The sequence below is a fragment of the Gobio gobio genome (genome assembly GCF_949357685.1).
Source record: "Gobio gobio genome assembly, chromosome: 1".
In the NCBI taxonomy this organism is placed as follows: Eukaryota; Metazoa; Chordata; class Actinopteri; order Cypriniformes; family Gobionidae; genus Gobio; species Gobio gobio.
In genome coordinates this window covers 58,425,719-58,443,657 of record NC_137097.1, presented here as the reverse complement: position 1 = coordinate 58,443,657, position 17,939 = coordinate 58,425,719, and the positions used below count along the sequence as shown (strand labels likewise).

At 36.6% G+C, this 17,939-nt stretch overlaps 2 protein-coding genes across 3 annotated transcripts; both read right to left on the bottom strand.

Annotated features, from left to right (window-relative positions):
• Positions 1-1,427: 1,427 nt before the first annotated feature.
• Positions 1,428-9,816, bottom strand: aldoaa (aldolase a, fructose-bisphosphate, a). 2 transcript variants are annotated; one of them, XM_079836761.1, is made up of 7 exons: positions 9,603-9,816; positions 8,103-8,221; positions 7,748-8,014; positions 7,411-7,571; positions 3,957-4,215; positions 3,615-3,814; positions 1,428-1,950 (listed from the first exon to the last, which is right to left on the bottom strand). In XM_079836761.1, exons 2-7 carry the CDS (start codon positions 8,212-8,214, stop codon positions 1,855-1,857), a joined length of 1,095 nt encoding a protein of 364 aa, XP_079692887.1. In that variant the 5' UTR covers positions 8,215-8,221; positions 9,603-9,816; the 3' UTR covers positions 1,428-1,854. The 2 variants fall into 2 exon arrangements, with proteins under 2 accessions (XP_079692887.1, XP_079692888.1); XM_079836762.1 differs by lacking the exon at positions 9,603-9,816 and adding an exon at positions 8,619-8,791.
• A 533-nt stretch (positions 9,817-10,349) lies between these two features.
• On the bottom strand, positions 10,350-17,145 carry LOC307138448 (uncharacterized protein). Its single transcript, XM_079836747.1, has 4 exons — positions 17,021-17,145; positions 14,402-14,512; positions 14,026-14,163; positions 10,350-12,424 (listed from the first exon to the last, which is right to left on the bottom strand). The coding sequence occupies exons 1-4, from the start codon at positions 17,021-17,023 to the stop codon at positions 12,338-12,340; spliced, it is 339 nt and encodes a 112-aa protein (XP_079692873.1). The 5' UTR covers positions 17,024-17,145; the 3' UTR covers positions 10,350-12,337.
• Between the last annotated feature and the right edge of the window lie 794 nt (positions 17,146-17,939).

Here is a 17,939-nt window from a genome sequence, read left to right as displayed (position 1 = left end):
AAACCCATGAGTTAACACCGTTCTCCATTATCAGGACATCATTATCATATCACTGTCTCCATCTGCTGGCTAGTCTCCATAAATGCATCAAAAAACGAAACTGCAGGACTGTTAATTGATAAGAAAATGGGTAAGAATTATGTATTAGAAAACTGACACTTTTCTTACAAATGTTCTTAATTTATAAGAAAATGTGTAAGAACATTTAGAATATATAATAAGCAATTATTCTGTCAGGACCACTATTGTAGAGCTATACATAAGAACGGGGAGAGCAGCAATAACCCCCCTTAGGGTAAACAGAACAGAACCAACAATGTATTGCAGATATCATAAATGTCCATATTTAAATGTAAAACATAATTCGGGAATTAAGTCTGATTAAAGGCGAATCAGAATACCAAATCCTGACTGACCGAGAGGAGGAACTGGGGATGGAGCAGGGTAAATGAGCTCTGGAGAACTCAATAGCTGTTAATAATACTGAAGGAGCTTATACGTATGCTGTAATAGACATCGTATAACTATTATAGGTAGATGTGATCAGCTGACAGTCAGCTGATGCGATCTTGACTAACGTGACCTGCCAGAACTAACGCTGCTTGATTTTTCTTACAAATTAAGCACATTTGTAAGAAGATTTATTAGAAATGTTCTTCTTTTACAATAATTTTTTTAGGAAACTTACAAGAAAAATGATAAGAACATTTGTTAGATTGTATCATTGGTTATACATTTGTAATAAAAAAAAAAAAAAAAATGTACAGTATATTCACACTGCAAGTGGTTTGTGGATTTATTCCCCTGACATAGCCATCCAAAAGACTCCTGCAAGTCTGTCACTTTTGAAACTGCTATGGCCATGAACTCATACATCTATTGCCATTAGCCAACAGACTGAGCCAAGATTATTTAAAACTAGATTCTGTTAATGCACTTACATGGAGATCAATGCACCTTAGTAGTGAAACTGCGAAATTTCAATTAAGGCAAGCTCACACAACACGACTTTTGGCCAGAGTTTGCTGTCGCAAACAGATTTCCAAGACGACAAAACCTCCGGACTATGGCCATCAGTGCTCGTTACAGTTGGTGGGTGTTAAGTATGAGAAGAAAAAAAAAAAAAATCAACCTAATTTCTCATGAATTTATGTGAGAAAATGTTTTTTTTACTGTTGGTCGGAACTGCCTTATGACCAAAGGTCAGCAGTTTGTACATCTCGTCTGCGTTGTGTAGTGTGAGCACCATAGCGATTCAGCCAGGTGGTCTTACAGTCCTGTAGATGTGTTTATCATGATGAGAACCATCCTATAAATTAAAATTTTTGCACCTTCAAAGACAAATGTTCAGAAAGAAATGTTCCTGCCTACACTCACAAAACCTCACGAGGACGTATTGCCTGAATAACACCACACAAAGAAACAAATGAGGTTAGCTGTGAAAGATACTTTATTTTTCTCTTCTCAGAGAGTATCATATTAAACAATAACAATAATAATATACCCCTGAAAGGTATATGGGATTTGTGCAAGTCAAATACATACAAGTACTACAAGTATAAGAGCAACGTTTCTCAACTGAGTTCAACAGTAGAACACATGGGAGTGTTATTAAAAGGAAGAGGGAGGAGATCGTGGCAGAAAAACATCTGGACATCAAGTTATTAAATTTCAATTATTACTCTTTTAGGTTTCATCTCTTAGTTTCATAATTTTGTTTCACACATGAAAGTAAACACTAGAAAGAAAAAAGGGAATGGGTCAAATGATTGAGTTCAGAGCACAGATGCGTTCAGGTTCAGTGATTCTTTAGGAATACGATGTGGATTGAAATGTAAAAAGGCTTCTTGGTGATTAGTAGGCATGGTTGGCCACAAAGAGAGACTCTCCAGCAGCAGCACCCTTATCCCCTGAGGACACATACTTCCCAACACAGGCCAGGCTGTTGTTCTGGAGATAGAAGCACAAGACAATAAGAGTAAAGTTGATCTAAAACATTAACATTTAAATGCTTGACACACATCCTGAATAAATTACTTCATGTCTTTTAACAAAGTAAAAATACAAGCAAGTCAAAAATAAACAATGTACACAAACATTGCATCTCCCTATAAAAGTAACTAATTGCATTACTTAGTTATTACTTTTTATGGAAAATAATGTTACTTCTCACCTGGGCTTGTTTGTGTTTTTTTATGTTCTATTTTTGGCAAATGTAAAGGCCCTTCACACTAGAAATGAATTGAATAAGCCTCAGACTGAAGGAAATGCAAATTCACACCTGTACGGTTAATAAAGTGAGATTAAATACATAAAGTATATGCATTATTTATTGCATTTTATTATTGAAGGTTTGCGCAATATTCTGAATTTGCATTACACCGTTTTTATAAATTTTGAGAAATACTGAAAACAGTAACCATTATGTTTACACTGTGCACACAACAGTCAATAAATGGGAAAACTTGTTACTTATTTTAAAAATTAACTCAAATATCTTGCTGCAAATGTAAAAGTAATGCTACTTTACTAGTTACTTGGGACGCGTTAACCGAAAATGTTCCATCATTGATGGAATTTTCTTAGCAGTGACAGAAAAATCTGAAAGCAGTCCCTCATTTTGACATTTTACACTGAGGGTGATCTATTTTTGTTTCTGTAATTCTCACCCCTGTCCACTTGGCAGCGGGTGCGCTCCTGCTGACTATCAACTATGACTATCCGTCCTTCGGATGAGACATTAAACCGAGGTCATGACTCACTGTGGTCAGTAAAAATCCCAGGATGTCCTTCGATAAAGAGTAGGGGTGTAACCCCGGGATCCTGGCCAAATAGGAGGCCATGATGGACAGGGGCCAATGGGCAAATTTGGCCAGGATGCCGGGGTTACACCCCTACTTTTTATCGAAAGACATCCTGGGATTTTTATATTTTTATACACACGATTGGCTTCATCACGGTCTCCTCTCCACCAATCAGCAGGTGTGTGGTGGGCGTTCTGGGGCAATATGGCTACCGTCGCATCATCCAGGTGAATGCGGAGATTCCCCCTTTCTATGTAAAGCACTTTGAGTGCCTAGAAAAGCACCATATAAATGTAACAAATTAAATTAAATTAAACTTAATGGTCAACAAATGGCTTTTCTGAGTTACGTGACATTGTTTACAAGCTGTTTTACTGACGTATTTGCGGTTGAAACACTGGGCGATTACATGAGACATGATACGGATTTTTGTAAGTTGGACTGCATCTTTCAACATATTATCTGATGTTAATTCGTGTTTATTTCGTTCTGTAACGTAGCAAAGAGGAAGGGTTGATCGCGTTCACTAGGGCTCCGCAGGCATTACACTGATCTCTTGCACCACAGCGCTAAAACAGATTGTTTAAATTTTGTGATAAATTGGGCAGATTTTGATGCATTCACCAATACACATATATAAACAATTTATTAGGTATTGTTAATACGTTCGCATTCAAAAGATGCCCAGACTTTTTTTGTACCACAATTTAGGTCAGTGCTTGAGAGAAAAAAAAGGGTTACAGAAAGTTTTTGTATACCCAGATCAGATCAGTCAGAGCCAGAAGATGAGTAGAAGTTACTGAAACTTACAAGAGCTCTCTTTGTGAACTCCTCCTGGCAGGCCTTGCCATTCTCCTTCTTGCCAGCCCAGGCTTTGAGGGCAGAGGCTTGCAGGGCACGACCGTAGGAGAAGGTCAGGGCCCAGGGCCTATGCAGGGGACACTGGTTCATGGCATTCAGGTTGAGTGTGGCCTCCTCCTCACTCTGGCCTCCAGACAGGAAGGTGACACCTATATCAAGAAGGGGTGTGGGTAAATGGGTCAAGAATGAGGAAATGATAATAATTACACCCTCAAGAAGTTATCCAGCAGGCCTGTGATAAGATAAAGACTCTGTCATGATTGAGCGAGTAATTGCGGTTGTTTTACTAACCAGGCACAGCAGGAGGAACAGTGCGGCGAAGAGCGGTGACAGTTGCCATGGCGATCTCCTGGGGGGTGTTCTTCTGGGAACAGGCATGCCCGGCAGTCACCATGTTGGGTTTGAGCAGAGTGCCCTCCAAGTAGACATGGTGGTCCGACAGGGCCTTGTACATGGCAGCCAGAACCTTCTCAGTCACATACTGGCACCTCTTCAGGTCATGCTCACCATCAGGCAGAATTTCAGGCTCCACGATAGGCACAATGCCATGCTAATGAGAAAGGAGATATCATGTCAGTAATAAAAGTATATGTAGCGTTAAAAAGTTTGGGGTCAGTAAGATTACGTTTCCGCCGCAGGAACTAGGGACTTTGGGGTGTTGCTCTGTGTGTTTCGACTGCAGGGACCAGGGTCTAAATGATGTTCTGGGTAAAAATTTCCCCCTCAAAAAGTCCCTGCTTGCGAGGTAGTACTTTTTCAAAGTTCAGGAACTTTTGGGGGTGGGACTTGGGTGCTGCTGATTGGTTGAATACACACAGCATTTTATTTCAAACACCATTTATAAAGTCTGTTGTGGTTCGTGCAGTAAGAGTTGTTTACTATTTGATGGACCGACAACAAGGTTCAGGCTTTATTAAGCTTATATGCGGAGGACGAAATCCAACTTGAAAGTCGCGCACAATCCTATGTGACCGGTATTTTCACGGTTCACAATATTTTAAACCGTGATGGAAACGCAGACAGCAACAGGTCTGGGGAAAAAAAGCTCCTGGGACAAATTGCGCCAGGTAATTTTGGTGGAAACGGGGCTGCAGTCACATATAAAACGCCAAGACTGCATTGATTTGATTGTGAACTATTACGATTTCAAATAGCCGTTTTCTTTTTTTTATATATATATATATATATATATATATATATATATATATATATATATATATATATATATATATATATATATATATATATATATATATATATATATATATATATATATATATATATATATATATATATATATATATATATATTAAAATGTAATGTATTCCTGTAATGTCAAAGCTGAATTTTCAGCATCATTACTCAAGTCTTCAGTGTCGCATGATCCTTCAGAAATCATTCTAATATGATGATTTGCTGTTAATAAAGAAACATTTATTATAATTATTAGGGGTGTAACGATTCATCTACTACATCGATGTATCGATTTATTTTCCTATGATCTAACTACATCGATCTGTGCTCGGCAAGTTGGCCTTCCGGATGACATGTATCGATCTAACATCGTTTTAAAAGGTAATCAATCGATTGTATCGATAATAGGAAATAACGCATTGGATTTAAGCACGTCAGACTTTATATGGATGTTTTTTCTTAGCACTTTTAATGATAAAGGCGTTAAACGTTACTCGATTCCGTCTGCCCATCTGTGACATCATCGCCACGCACCAGCAGCAGCGCTAAGAAAACAAAACATAGCATGGCGGGTGGCAGAGGAGAAGCCAACGAGCGAGAAATTATCAAGCCACCAGGAGAAAGAGCTACCTGTACTATCAACCCTTGCTAAATGTTAACTGTGCATTACTGGCAGCAGTGTGCCAGCAGAGCGAGTTTTTAGTACGGCTGGCGACATAGTGAACGCACAGACAAGTGTTCTGAAGTGTTGAGGCTCGCGCAGCATCTCGAGGAGACGAGGACGAAAACAATTGAGCGCCGCTCATACAAAGAAACTCAGTTAACATACACAGTTAAAATTGTGCAGTTTTTATATTTATAACATATGATACAGTTAAGCAACATTACACTAACAAGAGTGTTGTTTTCCTGAATACCATCACGACTGAAAATGACACTGATTTCATACGCCAGTTCCATAAACAATTTAACATTAAGTCACTTACATTTTAGAAGCAATATGGACTGTTTTTGTTCTATTTCAGCAGCGAAAATAGTTCCAAACAAATATCACAGCAGAACCGTAACGCATCTCACAGCAACAGTGTGTGTTAGTGAATGATTCAGCGTTTTAATGAATCGGTTGAATCAAAGATTCAATGGCCTATTCGTAAACGACCGCCAAATTCTTGAATGATTCAGCCGTTTCACTGAATCGACTCAATGAATCGCTCATTAAGACGGTCACATGCTGCCACCTACTGGTGGTTTAGTTTCATCTTCCCAACATTTCTTATATGTATATTCAAAAATATTTAAAATAATCTCATAAAATTATTTAATGCAGTTGTAATTTTTCAGTGTAAATGATTTAATTTGATTGGTAACAGCCTATAGTGTCTTATTCTAATTTAATTTATTGATCAAATTTAAGAATATAAAAGGAAAGCCGAAGCATACCCTATATTTAATAAGATATGAAAAAATGCCCTTTATAAAAAGGTACAAATATGACAAATATGCATATTTAAATATGTCAAAGCTGATTAAACACTGGTGAGAATATTGCTTCAGAATAGATTATATTTACAAAAAAAATCTGGACAAGCAAATGTTTTACTCGGACAAGTGAATGACAGATTTACTTGTCCAAAGGACAAGCGTGTGAACCGGCTTAATGTCGAGCCCTGTAGTAGCAGGTTCAGCCAGTTTATTCAACCTGAAGAAATGTTGGTTGCACTTTATTTTTGATATTAATATTGTATTTGTATTATTTTAATGTTGAAAAACAACAGCAAAAGTAGCAGGTAAACCTACTTTTAATTAAACCTGAAGAGAAGTTAGTTGCACTTTATTTTTTTATATTAATATTGTAATATTTGTATGTTGGAAAACAAAAGCAGAAGTAGCAGGTTAACCTACTGTTGAAATGTTGGTTGCACTTACTGTGCTTTTATTGAAAATGTATTGAATATTGAAAATGACAGCAGAAAAGGTTAACTTCCTGTCAATTCAACCTAAACTGTTGGTTGCACTTTATTCAAATAAAATTTGAATGCATTTGCCATTAATTTTTGTTTACTTGTTTGTTTATATCCATAATTAATTGATACCTGATTCCCTTACAAGAAACAACAGGAATCTAGGAAACTTCACCTGCACTGACCAGTATCCAGATATTTATTTCAGTCACACAATTTTTGGCTAAAAAGTTACTGAATCGATTTCAAGTCACTGAATCGTTTCGGATCGTATCGTTCTAAATGAACCAATATCGTCCTTGAATCGTATCGACAACCTCAAATCGTGATACGAATCGAATCGTTGTTAAAACGAATCGTTACACCCCTAATAATTATCAATGTTGAAAACAGCCGTGCTGCTTAATATGTGCATTACATAAACTTTTAATTTTCTCAGGATTCTTTGATGAATAAAAATTAAACAAAAACAGCATTACTTGAAATAGAAATCTTTTGTAACATTATGTATTTACTGTCACTTTGAATGACAGCATTCAACAAACAAACAAAAAACGTTGTGTGTGGATATATAGCTGTACGTGTCTCACCATCTGGCAGATGCTAGCGTAGCGAGCGAGCACATTAGCGTTCTCAATGATGGCCAGCCTAGAAGGAGTTGTGGGAGTGATCTTCAGCACACACCTCCATTTTGCAAAGTCTGCCCCATCCTTCTTATACTGAGCACAACGCTCATACAGCCCATCCAGACCTGCGAATGCAGAGAGAAATAAGGGTTTAAAGATTCCCAAGCAAACTAAGTGACCGTGACCAATCAATTCTGGACAAAGTCCATCAAATTCCAGCTTTTAAGTGGATATGAAAGTAAGGTTATAAAATACCATGAGTTATTTTTACTACCTGATAATCCATTTCATAGATAATCACCTTGTGTGGTGGTCTCTCCATTAGTGCCAGCAAGGGGAACCACACCCTTGTCCACTTTGATTCCAACTACCATGCCCCTCTCTTTAAGGTGCTGGGAGAAAAGTTTGCCATCATCAGTCTTCTGGTAAAGGGTCTCATGGAAGAGGATGACGCCACCGATGCAGGGCTTGACACGGTCATCTGCGGTAAACAGCAGCTGGCGGTACAGTCTCCTGTTCTCCTCGGTGTTCTCAGCATTGATGCTCTGGAACCGCTTCGCCACACTACCTGCACAGGATCAACAATACGAGGAGTAAGACATAGAAGGACGAGCAAATAAACTGGTTACTAACAAATAAAAAACAGCCCAAAGTACCTGTAGACTCATCCGCAGCAAGAATGCCTTTGCCAGGGGCCACAATCCTCAGAGCAATATCATTCAGCTCCTTCTTCTGCTCTGGAGTGAGGAATGGGTAAGCGTGAGGCATCTTGACTCTAGGGAGAAAGGTGTGGAAAACAGATTTATATGATTTATGAGATTAAATCACTCAGATTATCAGTACAAACACATGAATCACATTACAAAAACAGTGACCTATGATCAAGTAGTGAATCAGGTGACTGGTTAAATCAAGGAGCCTGAGCAAGGGTTCAGATTTGGATGTGTACTTGAATATCGAGAGCACTTTAATATCTTTCTACAAACAACACCTTGTTAACTAGCTCATGATGCAACATGTCCTTTAGATACAAGCATGAATGACCTTGTTGTGCGGCTCACGTAACAGTCAACTTTGCATTAAAGCGGAAAAGCGACTAGCGAAAGAAAACAACGGTCAAATATATTTGATTTTACTTGGATGTCGGCGATTTATATAAAGTAAAAACTCACCAATTCAAAAAGGGGTTGAGGAAGCAAGGGTTTCCAAATCACACGCTCGACGTAGTCACGTTATTCTACGGATGCAATGAATTGTAATAAAGGGCGGAAATTACAAGCAATTTTACAAGACGGTAGCTTGACCAATCAAGACGCGAGTCATGTTTTGATGAACAGGACGTGGAGACGATGATTGGCTGTTGTGCTTTGAAAGGCGGGTTTAAGAATGACGCATCAAAAGGGCAGTGGTTTTATTACAATTGGAGGCGGGGCAAACGTTTTTGTGATACGTGACAGTTCACATGCAGGGAAACAGATCTGGTAATAGTAATGACGCCCCATGGATGCAAGCGAATATATGACCTTGGCATACGTGTACAGTGCATTTTAGGAGTATGTTTAGCAGGCTATAAATGAAAAAAAACTAATGCGGGGGTTATGGTATATAATATTGCATCTCTGTCTACTGGACATTGAATAACAGCTCCACAAGAGGCTCTTAACATTCCATCATCAAACCTCTAACACCATCCGCTCAAGTTGCATTCAACCAAAGGCCAAATTAAATATAGACAATCATTTAATGGCTGAAATCCAGCACTATAGAAGAGGATTTGATTTGTGAAAGAGGGTCTGAAACGGCTCTTTGGGATGTTGAATTCCCTTTTTTCATGATTAATTCATGCTTAAATAATACAGATTATCAGTGTTTTGTGTATTATGTATTTAAGAAAGAATTAAGAATTGTTTTGACAGTGAATTTGACTAATACATGTACAACAACCACAATTCAAGCATTTTAATATTAAAACAATTATAATTGTCATTATTACTTTGATAAAAACAACAAAAAGCATCTGACAGTAGCAAACACGTTTAAATAAGAGCAAATGAAAAAGGCTATTTATAAGGTCTTATTGTTGTAGTAATTTACACTTTGTAGCAATTCACACTTTGTACAACAGAATAACAGAAAGTAGAATGCACATTTTTTACCGTGTAACTGGATGAAGTGAGCGAGAGATACTTCCCAAATGGATGCAGAGGAGGTCTGGATAGTCTGCGACACTCGTCTGGTGCCAGATGACCTGTATTTATTCAGACGGCGTGACCTTTGACATTCCGTGGGTTTGGCTAATCTTAGCTGCAGGCAAACCCACGATGCAACTGGAGAAGGGCGATGTGACATTCATGTACATTGGCATGCAGCAAAGAAAGGTTAAAGAGAAAGGCAGTGAGTGGCATGGACAAGGCACATGATTATCAATGTTGTTGCTATATGCATGAATTACAGTATAATACAATCCATTTTACACAATGATGAAAAGGGAGACTGGTGGTCTATAGATGACTGCAATAATCTGAATTAATATTCTGTATGATGCTCTTTACTATTAGTCCATGCACTCCTTATAAACCTTTTCAGCCCACGAGATAACTGTCATCAGAAAAGGGATCGACTGTCATGACCTTTCATCTCTTTAAATGTCTTCAACACAGTCCTATAATCAGCAAGAGCTTATCATACCAATTCATTAAGGTATAGAGAAAATAGAAAACCTTTATAGACAAAGTGTAGAAACTTGCGACAAATACATTTTTGCAAATGCATGTTTCATACAGTAAAATAAATGACGCCACGAGAAAATATAAGACAATCCAACAATGAATATAAAAGTGAATTCTTTAATATCCAATGCTCAATAGATAATAATACAACTGTAAACAACTGTAAATAAAATGTTGATTTATTTTAAAACCACATCCTTTGACTGTCACCCCCCTTTTTGAGAATACACATGAAAATGCACTATCCAAACTTAAAGGGCTGTAATTCAAGAATGCTTTGGAATATAGACCAAAGTTTGGTCTCGTTTTAAAGACGACATTCTGCAGATTATTGCTGAAGTGAAAGCCATTCAAAATAAAGTATGAAATAGTTATGGAAGTTTAAATTTACTGTAAATGAAAAATACTGTACTAAATATTTTTTATTTCATATAAAATATATATTTTACAAAAAAGAATTTACTCTAAAATTACTATAAAATCAAAGCCATATGTCTAACCAATTTGTGTTCCAAATTTGAAGTTGATATCACAAAAATTGAAGTCCCCATGAGATTTTGTTTAGGGTGCTGTACCAAAAATAGCCACCGGGTGTCATTCAAATTCCATTTATTGTTGTTTTGATGCATTTTCCTGTAAATTTCTGTCCAAATATTACTTCCATCACAAAACAGTCACCAAATATGGACCCTTGAGACTCAGACCTTTCCGACAATATGCGTTTTGTCAAGATTGGAAAAGATTTTGAATATAAAGTAGTTAAAATAATTGTTGTAATATGAAACATGACAGCGCCCACTAGGGGAGGAGCCCACTAGAATAATTTAGAGTAACGTTTCCATGGCAACACAATGTCCGATTTCAAAGGATGAATTTTGAGTTTGTAAGCTTTCAAATGATACCTAATTTGTGATAATTACTTAAATATATGATATGAAAAAAGGCGATCAAAAAAAAGAGCACCAGGCGTCCCACCTGTGGGACGGTGACAGTTAAGAGGTTAAAAAATAGCACATATTTATATATAAAAAAATATATATACAAAAAAACTATTTTCAACTTAAGTTTTGCCTGACAACAGAGAAACAGCAGGTTTACTTTGTAAGCCATAGTATGCTGTAAGCATTAAAAAATACGGCCACATACATAACTGTACCATATTTCACATAATACATTACACACATAGTTAGATCATATTTCATATGTAACAACCAAGATGATACTGTGTAAACAATTAGATTAGTAAACATTAGAACTATAGCTTTTGTTACCCTTGTAGTATTACAGTATGCATCAGAAAAATGATTATTAAAATCTAAAATTGGTAAGTCAGCACTATAAGTATGCTATATGAACGTGTTTCTTATATACATATAGGTGAACATACAGTCCAAAGACATCTGCGTCAGAATGATATACACCATGTATATAACAGCATGTGTGTTTATAGATTCCCCTCTTCTCTCTGTAGAGCTCATAACTAAAGCACAAAGTATTCCAAGTACAAAGATACTTAAGAGAAACACATGGCTACATAAAGCATAATTCATTATTGTTGACTAGGACACTAGAAAAGACAAAACATGTACATACATGTAAAAGTTTGTAAAAAGGACCTTTTGTGCTGAAAATGCTATAATAACATGCTTTAAAAATCCATGGCACTGCTTGAAGTCATGAAAAATAAAAACTTAAGCTTCAGTCTTCCATTGTTCTGTAGTGATTGTGTATTTCGGGAATTACAGCAGTTTGGAAAACTGGTATCACACAATGACTTAAAAATGTCCATACTAGAATAATATGTACTGTGTACTGTGTTTATAGTATATATTATGTTTTATGAAGCATGAGATTAAGCAATAAAGCATATATTGATTTCGCTCACTTCATCCGTACATGACTCAACTAAACTATGTATATTCCCAATAAATGCACATCTAAATCTTTTAGAACCAACGTTTTAAAGGTTCATTTAGTTTAAATCAATGACCGTGAATTGGAAGGATGTTGCAATGTCTCATAAAAAGACGCAAACATTACAGAACAACCAAAGATTGAATCACAGTTTCTCTGTCTATCTTAAAACATACATACGTGTCACTTTTAGTTTAAGGCATCTTTTAAAGTGAGGCGGGTCTTCCGCATTCCCTCCACCCTTCCTTCTACTTAAACTTGATCTCAAAGCAGAAGCAGTTGATGGAGTCACATTCTGGCGGTTGACAGGTACAAGCACAATCCCACATCGCACACTGCAACAAGAGGAAATGATGAACAAGAAAAACCTGCTGAAAGTATGAGGTTTATACCAGTTCTGCTCACATTTACACTGTATATATTAAAAAATAAATTAATTAAATTAATATAGGGCTGTTTGGAATTTGTGTACTGCTCATTATTCAGTTAATACCATCCTAATGTGAAAGTTAAGATTAATTACAAAGGCAATGTTAACACTTTTATAATAAGGTTTAATTTGTTAACATAAATGGCTACGTACGTACTGTAACGTTTCAAGAGTGACAACAGCATTAAAGCCCTGGATTTCAGCCATATTGTTCTGTGTGTGATTGACAGCATGGTAACCATAACAACATTGGTGTCTTGTTTGTTAGTTAATATTACAGTGAGCAAAGTCTCATTATGTTAGGGTTAGGTCCAGTTTATGGTCTCTTTGTCAATATAAAGCATTTGGATTTATCTCAGTTTATTATGGCATCAAGGAGCTTTCTTTCTATTCTGTATTTCTTTCTGGCAACACAACCGAGTTCTGGCATTAGATTTCTGTGTGTAAAGGGTGTCACGGCCACCCTAAAACGTTTTTTTTTGCGCCAATGCATTGTTAAAAGAATCAGTGTTTGTAATTGTCCCATTTAAAACTTTAACAGCCAATTTGAAAATGGTATAATAAAATGTGCCAATTCACAACATTTATACATCCTTTATTAAATCACTGGTGTTGAATGCTGAATCGATTCATTCAGTTCTCAAAGCAAGTTGCGTTATTTAAAGGGGAAGTTCAAGCATCAATGAGTAACAAAAACTGCACTGAATCAGTATTTATTCTTATTACTTTCATGTGAAATGTGATAACACCTAATAATTATGTTATGTCTGAGAACAATTTCTTAGCAACTAGGGATTGCACAACTATATACACATTATATAACCCTATGGCTAAACAGGCATCTGGCTACACAATGGTATTACTGGTATTAATTTTAATCCTTATTAACACATGTAATTTGGGATGTTTGTAATGCAAATGTTTCTTTTTAAAATTTGATGGGGGCACCAATAAGGATTTCGCCTAGGGCGTCAGCATGGCTAGAAACGGCCCTGCGGGTATCTCAAACTTGCTTTCTTGCTAGCAACATTGCGTTTAAAGACCTAATAAAAAAGTCAATATTTCATGTCTAATTATTTACTTATGTGGAAAGTAGCCGTGTATAAACGGGATAATGTACATCCAGCAGGTTGTTATCGCAGAATAAACCCTGGCTGGATGTACATTATCCCTTATAAACAAACAATGATTTTTTCATTAACTAACAAAGGTAAGTAATTGCTATAAATGTATTTTGCTCATAGTTAGTTCTTGTTAACTAATGCATTAACTCATGTTAACAAATTAGACATAATTATAAAGTGTTACTAAGGCAACTCATTTGCCTCTGGTTAGCATATAACACTAAGCGATCAAAGACTTTGGATGTTTCCTAACAATGAAAAAATTATTTCGAAATTCCAGAAATTTGCCTCTGTTGTAAATTTGTGGAGTAATTTCTGTTTAAAAAATCCTGAAGTGTGTATCCAGCTTAAAACAGGAAGAAATTAGCATCATGTGACTTACATTAGGGGAGGGGCAGGAGTAGTCCAGACAGGATCGCAGAGAGGGCGGACGACAATCACATGACTGGGCACACACTAAACAGTACTCACAAGGAGAGAAACCTGCACAGCAATCTGAACACTGTAGATCACACTTGGCCTGTGAAGAGAGAAAGCCAAGTGTGATCCACACTGCCAAAATGACTTAAAAGAGAGAACTGAAAGCAGCAGGAAGCGGGATGCAGAACAAGGCAACTGTGGAAAGTTTATACTCACTGGACTTCCTGTATAGCAAGAGCCATTATTAACATTTACTCAAGTAGATTGCTCAGAAATTTGGATTAGAGTAACGTTTCATGAAGTTTCTTCAGAAAGAGGAACTGATGATGTTGAAGTACCTTGAGACAGTGATGACACCACAGCACAGCCACAAGGACCATCATATAGAGCCCCACAGAGATCATGATGATGGCAGGCAGCGGGAGAGAGAGAGCCCACACAGGAACAGCCTGACAGAGTCAAAGGAAACAGCACTAGACATCACTGCAAAAAAATTGAGTTTTCAAAGCAGGGTATTATTTTGTTGTACAAGAACAATTTATTTCTGTAGGTTTTTCTTTTAAAAATCCCTATGAAATATGAAGTATTCTTGAAACATTTAAGCCTACTTTTTTTCATAATAATATGTTTAATTTATATAACGCCTTTCCCGAGCACAAGGACGCTTCACTAAGAGCAATAACATGGACATGGACATTGGACATTTGCCCAGTCCAGAACAAGAGCTAATATCAAATCGTGCAACCATCCATAACAAAGAACTGTAACATGGTGTGGACAATGTAGTAGAAGGTCTACAGTATAAACATAAGAGCACCATCATGAAGAAAATACACAATATGACTGATAATATTGGGAGAACACATTATTATTAATAATCCAGTTGACACCTTATATTCATTTTATTGTGCAAACAAATCACCTAGGTTTTGAGCTGTGATTTGATTCATGGATAGAGGACCTAACTGTCAGGGAGTGATCGGAGTGACCGAGAGGGAATATAGAGAGAAAGTATTTCAGCAAGATAGGAGGGAGCAAAACCATTGAGTGACTTAAAGGTAAGCCAGTGGAGGTTAATGCAGGCGGGAGAAAGAGTGTGCTGGTAGCTGGTAAAAGTGTTACAATAGTCAATGCAAGATGTAATAAATGCATGAACTAATGATTCAGCATCTTTTGGGCTGAATTAGGGACGAAGTTTGGTGATATGGCAAAGTTGGAAGAAAGCTGTTGTGGTAATATAGGCATCTAGGGTCAGTGAAGAATCTAGAGTGATAAGATCTCAGTTTTGCTCACGTTCAAACAGAGATAATTGGAGTTTAGCCAGCCCTTCATAACGAGGCAGTCTGGTGGATAGAATCTGGCTGGCAAGCTGAATCTGAATATTATCGAATATGAATAAAAACCACAGCTATTAATAATTTGTCAAAATGTAGATGATGAATTATAATGGGCCAAAAACTGATCCCTGGGGAACACCCTGTTTGAGTAAAGCAGTGGGGGATTTGTAAATGTGCATAGAGATGATAAGGGGGGAATCAGGATAATCCAGCACCAGAGATACCAATCTCTGAAAGGCGAGAGAGTAATAGTAGATGATACAAGTTGCCCCAAAATACATATTATTATTATTTTAAAGGGGTGGTTGCATGCGATCTCACTTTTTTAACTTTAGTTAGTGTGTAATGTTGCTGCTTGAGCATAAACAGTATCTGCAAAGTTACAGCGCTGAAAGTTCAATGCAAACGGAGATATTGTCTTTTAAAGTTATGTCAGTTTATTGCCTACAAAAACGGCCGGTTTGGACTACAACAAGCTTCTTCCCGGTTTGGTGATATCATAAACCCTTGCTATTAACATAAACACTGCCCCGCGAACACGCAACAAAGTGGACGAGGCCACGTCGCAGTCATTACGAAAGAGAGAGAGCTGTTGCAGAACTACAAACTACATTTGGCCATCAAACCAATCTAAGACCATTGCGTTTTTCGGAGGGATGGGCTTCACATAAGCAGGAAGCAAACGAGCCGTTCAAAGGACAGTGGAGACAGCGGTGTGGAATAAAGGTAAAATATAAGAAAAATACAGCGTTTAAAAAAAAAGGAGTATTAAGACACGTTATACTGCGCCTCGTAAACACAACCAAGCCTAGAAAAAAAACACAGAACCACCCCTTTAATGGACAAAATGTACAGTAACACACAATTTACTCATGCTTACACACATTGTGTAGTAAATCAGAATAAATACTACATGAACAAATAAATCTTTGATATCTTTGATTGTTAAAATTACTGATTTGACTGCATTGACACTATTGGATGAGAACTGAACTGAGCTGGACATCACTGCTTTCTACAAAACTGCTTTATAGCTGAATTTAACTCAATCCATTTTTGGTGAACTTTACTCAGTTATTGAACCGAAATTATTTCAACTAAATAATGATTCATTTCTATTGTATTTTTATAGCTGCTTTACAGCAGAATTGAATTCTGTTTGCTTCATTGGGTCGTTGTTATTTTCCTGTTTATCACTGTAAAGCTGCATTGAAACAATCTGTGTTATATATCCCAGCTGAGAAACTATGTACAAGTCTGGTTGTGTGAAAGCTGGGGTTTCTGTCAAAATAACCAAGTTAACCAAAATAAAAAACACTCTGAATCCAATTCTGACTGAACACCTATTAAACACTGGCAAAGTTCATTCGTGTGCATTTAAATATGCACAATCTTTCATTCTTCTTCTCATTATTATTATTAAATCAGTATTGCGCAGTAGCCTGTGTTAACGAAAAAACTTAAACACTGAAAATGAATTTGTAAGGGAAAACGTTGAGCGCTTGTTTATACTCGAATATACAGAAGACGCAGCTGCAGCAGATGCTTTTACACAGTTTGTTGTCCAACAAACAAATCTTCATTTTAATGACGCAGCAAACACAGAATAATTTTACATACCATTATAACGCCCCTGCATTCCCAGTGTAATTGACCAGGGATTTCAGTTATCAGGAGAGTTTTTAATGTAATTAAACCAGATATTGACTCGTATAGCACATTGTTCTCAAGCGAAGCTGGCCATGTTGTCCTAGCAACCGCGATACGACTTCCTATGAGTGTACGTACGGCAACATGGAAGGACCAAACTTAATCCACATTGAAAACATCATAAAAAGTGCGCCAGTCAATGAAAACGAATACTGCAATGAATGCAGCCACACTATTTTATTATTTGAATACATTATTTAATATGAACACTTTTTTAGCGTTTACATAAAGTAATTTAAATTAATTAAACCGAAAACTTTGTAATTTTTTATCACCATAAACGTGTCTAATGTTAGGTTTAGTCCTAAATCCTAAAAGTGTTCATTTGTTGAATCTGTATGCCTGGAAAACTGAAAAACAAAAAGCCTGACAAAGTTTTATTTTTTCTTTATTATTTTTATAACTTTATTTAGTCATGTATTATGTTAACTTTATTAACTATATTAACTTTAATCAACAAAATAACTTTAATAAACTAAACTGAATAAATATTTAATTTATTAATGAATTTTTTCCCCCTTACTAAACTTGAATAACTACATTTTGACTGTTTACTTTAGACTAATCGAACGTGTAGTCCACACGATGTCGCTACTCGCTAGTGAGAAAAGATAAAGATGGTGTGAATGAAGGCGTGAGTGTGTGCCAAGCTCGTAGATTTAGCTGCTTCTTTTTTTCAACTTTAAGAAAAACATACAACATTTAACATCAAACTGAAGCCAAACAGAAATTGGGAGATACATAACAGACTTACATCATACAGGTTAAAACATTAAATTCTACAAATTACTTTTTATCAGTATGAAAGATGTTTTATACACTTATTTCT